Source organism: Nestor notabilis, unplaced genomic scaffold (assembly GCF_000696875.1).
Source record: "Nestor notabilis isolate BGI_N333 unplaced genomic scaffold, ASM69687v1 scaffold4868, whole genome shotgun sequence".
Classification (NCBI taxonomy): Eukaryota; Metazoa; Chordata; class Aves; order Psittaciformes; family Psittacidae; genus Nestor; species Nestor notabilis.
The window spans coordinates 36,604-45,098 of record NW_009938589.1 but is presented as its reverse complement, the minus strand read 5'-3'; the positions used below and the strand labels follow the sequence as shown (position 1 = coordinate 45,098).

The 8,495-nt window shown below is 43.5% G+C and overlaps 1 protein-coding gene across 1 annotated transcript in view; it reads right to left on the bottom strand.

The window, feature by feature from the left end:
• RFX7 (regulatory factor X, 7) overlaps positions 1-8,495 on the bottom strand; it is a 24,796-nt gene that overhangs the window by 1,787 nt on the left and 14,514 nt on the right. Inside the window, exons 4-8 of the mRNA XM_010019404.1 lie at positions 7,441-7,557; positions 4,724-4,808; positions 3,844-4,051; positions 2,888-3,183; positions 3-1,958 (exon numbers count right to left, since the gene is read on the bottom strand). Of these exons, the coding sequence (XP_010017706.1) occupies positions 3-1,958; positions 2,888-3,183; positions 3,844-4,051; positions 4,724-4,808; positions 7,441-7,557 (2,662 nt within the window). The remainder of the gene's footprint in view (positions 1-2; positions 1,959-2,887; positions 3,184-3,843; positions 4,052-4,723; positions 4,809-7,440; positions 7,558-8,495) is intronic.

The window sequence follows — 8,495 nt, the reverse complement described above, 5'->3', positions numbered from 1 at the left end:
CAGTTCGAATGCGGCGTGCCGATGGGCGTATGGCGGCTGCTGCCCAGAGCACTGTCCACAGGAGTCGTCTGAGCCAGCCTCGAACAGGGGCTCTCTCGGGACATGTTCTGAGACCCAGCGATCATTTCGGAGGTGGGTGTTGGAGTCGGGGTCGGGGTGGGAGTCGGGGTCGGGGTGGGGGTAGGAGTGTGAATTGGAGTGCTGTTGTTATGGATCGAATGGTAGAAGTGCGTGCTGCTCGGATGAGATGACACGGGAGCTCCTGGAGCGGCAGTCTGACTCTGAAGGGCCATTCCTAGACAGCCACCGTAAGGATGGGAATTATTCATGGACATCTGCTCCTCCATGAGCACCAGCTCCTCCACGATGCTGTCCTGGGTAAGGTCATCCTCAAACGAAAAGAAGTTGTCATTTGACTGCGGGACTGTATGTTCAAACTCTTTCAGCTCCGACTGCAGAGGTAACTGATTTGAAGACTGTGCTTGTATCTGACCCAAGGAGGAGTCCTGAATCTGGCTCTGTAACTGCTGGTTGTACACATCCTGCTGCATACCTTCACAGTCCACTGGCTCCCACGACGACTCCTGCAAGTCACTAGAGCCAGAGTGCCCTGCAATGGTCATAACACTGATGTCTTGCTGCTGTTCACAATTCACAGATGCGAAGTCGGAGGTTTTGGTGATATGGTGCCATGTATTTGGGTTAAAGCTGCCATCAGATTTCGAATCATTTTCTATGATAAACAAGTTTCCTTCCAATTTTACTTTTATATCTGGAGATGATGCTGATGCAAGCTGCTGTACTAAAGCAGAATCACTGGTATTTAAATTGGTGCTCAAAGAAAAGTCTGTTGCTAAGTTTGCTGCAGCTGCAGAAGGTACAGGTACCTTCACAGGTATGTTGCTGGGAACTTGAGCAAGTGTTGCTGTATTGTCACTGTTAGCTAATGATCCAGCCTTCGGAGACTTCTTAACACTGGTTGCTTTTTGACCCTCCACAGCATTACCAGCTGAAAGCTGCTCCACCAGTGGTTTCTTTACAGGTGGTACCTGGGAATCCTGAAGTGCAGAAGGTTGTCGCTTTCTTGGACTTTTAGTGCATGTTTTGTCTTTAATTGTAGACTCACCAGTAGGAGGTGAACCAATGCTGGTGCTGGACAAGTTTTGACTGGCAACTGAGAGCTTTATAGTGCTTTGATTATTGCCTGCTGAAGAAACTGGTGTGATCTCATCAGATTGTGTTTTATATTTGGTCCCTGCCTCTTCAGCTCCCTGGTCACAGCCCTTATCTGGTTTTGTCTCCACAACATCATCTGCTGAAACCTTCAAGGTTGCAACCTCAAAATTAATTAGTTGAGCAGGAGGCAGGTCAGGGGTTGCCTTTAGAGATTTAGACACATCAGAGCTCTCTTGGCCCTGTACTGAGTTCTCATCCAGCAATGCTTCAGGTTCCATTTTGACCTTGACCGCAGGCGCAGCTACGACAGTGCTAGGCTTGGATCCTGGAGACTGAAGTGAAACAACAGATCCGTTTTTGATCTGTGGACCAGTCCTCCCTTCTTCCACTGCTCCTGCACTACCGCTACCTGAAGGCGTCTGTTTGACGGGCACACTACTGCTGCTTGGGGCAAGAGATATTGCTGTCATTTTTACCACATTTAAGGAATTCACGTGTGGAGCTGGCACAACAGTCTTGATTGGGCTACTGGTGAAGAGCACCGTTGTGGGAGAGCGGATGGTGAGAGCACTGGTGTTTGCTGGTTTCGGCAAGATCTGCGGGTAGCGATGCCGGGCAGAGCGGTCACCAACCGGGCTGGCGGGAACGTTCTGGGGAGTCTTTGGTGGCTGCTTGACTGATTGCATGTGCTGAGTGACCACCTGAACGTTGAGCGGCAGGACCTTGCTATCAGACGATCCGATAGGGCTTGGAGACGTCACCAGCTGCCTAGTCCTTGGCACCTGTAGAGAGAGAAAAAGGCATGGCAATGAAGCAAGGAAGTCCCCAAAGACCATGGACCACCTCACCCCCGAGCTTTCAAAGGTGAAGGACAACACAGCTCAGTACACCAAAGCTGGTGAATGTCACTTTGAAACAAAACAAGCTCTTCAGTTATGTACAAGACAATTTCTATTTGTCTGCTTAAAGACTGGTAGACAGATACATGGCCTCAGTTTTTACCACATGAGGCACTGGTCTACACAGTAGTCTGCTCTTCCGCTAATGAAACAGACATTTTCATACAATCTTTCACCACATAGAACAAAAAGACAGACATAGAAAGGTTAAAGAGGAGAGGATGTGTTCAAAACAATGCTCACTGTTAGGGCTGCAAGAACCAGTTAAATGCAAACTTACTATCGGGCAGAAAAATTGGCTTACCTATTGAAGTGTACAACAGAGCTAACATCCTAAAAACCAAATAACCTTCCCCACCATTGCCAGCCCAGCTCTGTATGGCTGAAAGACAAAGATGCTCCATACTACAGACATTCATGCAAAAACAGAACTGCTGCTGTCACTACATGCGCCGAGCCCACAAAAGGCAGTTTAGATTCCATAGTGAGGCTCAGCGACCCAAGCAAATAGTGTCAGCTCTCTCATCTGGTTAAACTTTATCTCAAGGGCAATTATTCCCACACATAACCTTAATTACTGCCAGCAGAAATCCTGCTACCATTGACTTCAAAGGTGAACTTGGCCTATGTTATTCCGCTGCCTCCGTAACTCATGTGGGATAACACAGTCACTGGGATATGAGAAACATCAAGGGACCCAAGCCTTTGAACAGGAACTGTTTTTCTATCCCCCTGACACCCCTGCTTAGTTACTGGCAATTTACAACCCTTTCACAAGGTGGTTTCTCCAGAGAACTGCTGGAGGACATTACCGGTATCGGGCTGGGGACAGCTGCCACAACAATGCCAATAGGCGGAGGAGACAGAATGGCAGGACTTCCATTAGATATACTGGTCACGCCGTTGGTGGCGGTGCCTTCTGTTTTCTTTGCTGGAGACTCCCCTGGCAGAGGAGACTGCAGTTTCTGTTCTTGCTGCTTCTTCTGGATCTTACGCTGCAGCTGCTGCTTGGCATCGACAGGAGATGGCAGAGTTTTCACTTGCGGTTGAAAGGAATTACTTTCAGCAGTAGGTATAAAAGCTGAGGGCTGGGGGATCCCTTTTATTCCTGAGTACAAAATAAGAATGAATTATAACCACACATACACTGTCTGCTGCAGTGCCACTTCTGTATCTAACCACACAGAACACATGGCAGACATCTCTACAATCATTCTGGGAACGCGCATGAGGTGCTCCCATACACTTCAGCCTCAAATCTACTCCGTGTTTCAGTTTATTTCCACATTTGTGGCAAAACCTCTGTCTGCTAGACATGCTGCTAAAACACTGTGCACTGGCATCTTGCTTCCAGTCATCCCAAATTACAACTTTTGTGTTAGCAGAACTAAAACCCAACGCATTTCGCTCAACTGACAGTAGAGGGCAGCGGATGTGTTTTACATGAACCTTTAACGTTCATCATCTACCCTGGTTTGGTTTTGTTATCAATGTCTCGGGCAGCTTTAAAAACAGACAATCTTTCCAGAAAGCTGCAGGTCTGTATCACAGAAGAGCAACTCTGAGCAGATGATATTATCTAATGGCAAAGCATTAAATACAACTCATTTCATATGAGAAAGGATCACATTAAATAGATCACGTTAAAGGTCAGGTTGGACAGAGCCTTGAGCAACCTGGTGTAGTGGGAGGTGTCCCTGCCCATCGCTGGGGCTTGGAGCTAGGTCCCTCAAAGCAGGTCCCTCTTGTGTTGGGTTTATCTCATTACCTGCTGGTGCTCCTGCCATTACTGTTAAAGCTGCCATCGACTTGGTACCGATATAGTGACTTTTCACAAGGAAACGAGCCAGTTCCAGGACTGTATCAAAAGGCTGGCTCAGCACTTTCTGGGCCCATTCACAAACAAGCCGGCAGGCCGCAGAGACGACTTCCTCATCAGCACTTTGCAGCTGCCCAGATGGCTCTGCCCCATCCAACTACAACAAACAAACAAAGGAGGAAAGGTTACTTTAATTATTAAGGGTCATTAAGGCATGAAAACCAAAATAAGAGACCAAATAACGGATCAGAAACACACAAGAAGTTAAGCATGCTCACAGTGTTTCATGAAATTAGCAGAATGAAATCACATCGATCTAACTTAAAATGAGATGTCTTAACATTAATCTGCTGGCTGTTTCTGAAGGCATTATATAATGCTATCATTTCTGGAAGAAAATCACAGGCTCCTAACATCTGGACCACCACCAATTGATGCTCCCTGCAGCCAGAGTTTTATCAACTCAGAAGGCATCACTACCCAGGAACTGTGTCTTTCACTGTGGTTCCTCTTCCCTTGCATTCACTTGTTGGTTTTTTGGGGTTTTTTTAAATATATGGTAAAACCAAAACAGAAACAGAAAGATACAGCTTGTGGGTGGCAACACTGGGAAAGTCTGCTTCACCTCCTAAATTAGTTTAACAGCACTGCAATCCATTCTGAACTTACATAAAAACATCAAACAACGATTCAGAACAGAAGTATTGTAAAGAAAAATCTTAAAGAACTACAGAGCTCTTCACGTTGCTTTGAAAACTTCAGATGGAGAAACAACATAATAAATGTTAATTGGCAGAAATACATATAAATAAGCAAGCATGTATCATACCCCATCTCCAGTTTTATGAAAGTCAAGGTTGGGCAGTGTTGGCATATGCACAAAAGCCTTCTTCCTCAGTCCACTGTAGCAATATGTGAACAAGAATTAAGGTCTAAATAGTCTGCTTGTTAGTTGGTGGGTAGGATGGGAGGGCAGCAATTCCTTTGATACCCCTCATAAGCTTTATAAGCAAACTCAACAACAGATCTAACCATTACTGTCTCAGAGCCAGCCACAATCAAGAGCCTGTAAACAGCTGCATTCTTGGGCACATCGTTGGGCTTCTCCATCTACACAGAGGAGCAAATGATGCTGGGTAAGATGAATTTAATTTGATGCCTTAAAAGAACCACTAAACCACACCAAGTAGTTTCAATCAGCTACTCAATATCTGAATCATGAACGTAAATTCAGACTACATTCCCCTCATAAACCAGGCCTAAAACAAGATGGAGAATGCATTTCCAAAAGTTAATCACTATTAAAAAATGTGCTCCCAAACCCAAGTTTGATTTTGAGTTGTTCTTTTTTGCCTTTTTGATGAATTTTCTGACAATTCCTTCTCCTAAGGGACTTCCACGAACTACAGAAATTCTCCACGACGAGATAAAGTGACTGATAAGGACATTCCTTCCTAAGATTTCATACAATTTTTGTGGCTCTCTCTCCACCCATGATAGTTCTTCTGTATAAATATGGATAAAAATATCCAGATTTGTTCTTATGTTGATCTCATCAAATCACTACATGAAAATATACTCTCTCCATTACTCTTACTCACTTGTTTATAGGTCTAAAAATCAAATCAGCCTTTTTTCCTCTCCACAGCATTACTCTGGGAGTTCACATACAGCTGTGTCTTCTCTGCGACACACAAATCCTTTTCAGGACTAATTTGTCACATTCTGTAAATATATCTGTATTTCTCTTTCTTTGACTATGAAGTTTGCATTCGTTTGCATTAACCTGGATGGAACATAATTACAGTAAAATAAATGTGAGGAGGCTGGATACCAAGTAAGTGTGAGATAATGTCACATTTAAATCATTCTGAATTAGAAACTTAGGAAATATCAAGCTACAATTACAGCATTTGATTTCCTCTTTAAAACTTCTCTAGTTCTAACCAGAACATCACTACTAAGTTTTGGACTCTACTGCTAGCTAATCCAACACTGTATTTTATGAAACAATTTAACTGACACAACTTCTCCATTTACTACTACATGGGAGGGTTTTTTCTCCTCGAGGGAAGACAAACAGTTCTGGGCTGCCTGCTAGCATTTAATCCGCTAGTCCATGCTTCAGGTGAGACCCTGGCAAAGGCCAGTATTACAGTGTGTCCACATCATTACTGCTAGTTGTTCTGAGTGGTTTTTAATTAGAGCCTACAAGCACCTTGATGCCTTTTGGCCTTCTACTGCTCTCCCTCTCGCTTACTGCAGTGGCTTAGCCTACCCAGCACATCAGAATGGAGCAAGAGTGGATCCTGGGGAGTGCAGCAGGCACCATCACCGTGGTTTCTACCAGTTCCCAAGGAAAGGTGTAATTCCCAATCCGGAAAAGACACAATTCTTGCTGACAAAAAACCTACTTACTTTGAAAATCATGCAAAGTTTTTTTGTTTTTAATGGAACATGTCAGCTGCTAAAGAAGAGATAAACTGCAGTTCAGTCTAAGAAAAGGCCAAGAAATTCATGTCCTTGTAGCTTTTAGATTTGATCACTGGATTTTTTTCCTAGCAGAGCTTCCTGCCCCTACACTGAAGCAGCAGAACCACCAGTGGTATGAGCAGACTCTTTTGCACAGCATTTGCCCTGAATTCTTCACACTGGCTGCGTATTAACTGGCAAACTTCTCTGTCCCAAGATCTAACTGTGTGAAGTTCTGCTTGTAACAATTATGTCCACTTACGCTATGACAACATCACGTTTTTAAGTACTTTAGGTTTGTATTAAGCTACCATTAAGTGGGGTAGTGTTTTTGCATGTCCTCTGGGATGGACTATTTCTCTTACACAGGGAAGGAAGTGAATTCCAACTCTGGGCACAGGGAACAAGACTCTGCAGCCAAGAGACAGAGACAGCACCTCCTAGAGGCTCTTGCTTTAAATTGCCCTTCCTATCAGGAGGTCTGCACCATGCAGTGGAGGAAGCTGTCTCCATCCCTCACAGCAGCACAGGGCTCGGATCATGCCTTCCAGTCCAAAGCAAGCTTTTGTGATGACCTCCCAGTTCCCTCTTCTCTTCTAAGCAGCACTAACAGCTCAGGAGAGGCAGTTTTATGAAATACGTGCAGTATGGATTAAGAAGGATCTTTGGCTTTACAACTAACTTTCACATCACTGGTGTGCACAAGCATAATAGAAAAGCAAGATTGTTCTGACAATTCTGAGCTCTACTACCAATAAAATATTAGTCACTGCACATACACAAGGCACATTCCTTTATTCCATTACCTCCCTTTGCACTAAATGATAAAGCCTCTTTGATTCCTCGCTGCTGTGACAACTAAGCGTCAGAAGCTAAATTTAAGCACTTGTTTCCGAAGTTACATCTTGCAACCTAACACTGCTGCAATTACTGATTTTTAAAGAACGTTGGGAAAGCGCCTGCATTTTTTATTTAACATTACTTCTACATTTAGCTGGTAGTTAAGCCATAACGACAGATGTTCTCCAGGCAAGTGCAGAAGAAGTTACTGAGAAGTGTTCTAGCAAAGGATATTTTGATTTGCCTCTTGTGCCTAGACGACGGGCCTTCATATTTGGAAAGACATTTTTCATGATCTTTCCAAAGTCAGCAGCACTTAATGGGTGGTAGCCAAGATTGTCACAATAGCTCCTGCAACAAAGAGAAAGAAAGCGTGAATGGAATCAAAGTTAATACAAGAGGCCAGCCTGCATGCTAGACTCCATCAAAGGTTTTCAAAAGAAAACACTTATACCCATCCATATTTAGAATCACATTTAACATTAATGAAGCTATCCACAACGAATTGAATGCATTAAAAATGTATAAACAGAGCTATTAATACCATAGTTTTTGCCTTGTTCTCTACTGAGTTCAAAGACAAGTCATATGGAGACATAACAAGTAGTGGCATTATCTAGAGCACAGTTGATTTACTCCACAACTCAGTTTGAAGCATATGTTTCAATTCACTTATTTTAGGACATAATAAAAGCAGAAATCCTGTTCTAGCCAGAAGTATACCTGAGTGTGGTAAGGCCTGAAATCCTGCAGGAATATTCGAAAAGCAGTAAGAGATTTGTCAGTGTCCGGAGAAATATTCTGCCTACACAACCTCAATTCAGTAGAGCTCAACAGAACTCAATTTAATAAAACATACCTACCCAGGGAACCAGCTTTGCCTTTACAGGTGTAACAAACATGTACTGAAGGACCTAGTCCTCTTATGAGTGTACCAGCACTGAACTATGAGAGCTGCTTAATTATAGACATCTTTGTATTAACAGACCTAAATTAACAGAGATTTCAGCTGCCTCTGCAAACATAGATCTTTGCATGACTGAATACGCAACCTGATAGCACAGGGGAGTAAAGCAACAAAAGGTAATTATTCTCTTAGGTTTACTTGTTCTGGTAAAATGGTAACTTGTTCTGTTATCTGTCCTCAGTTCTCAAAAACAGAAGAGGGAAATTTGTTTCAACATCTGTTTAAAAGAATACCTCCTTGAGGCAGGGAACAGAATCATTGATTTCACTGCAAAACCTGAATGTTCTGGAAAATCACAAACATGTGAAAGCAGAGGAGAAAA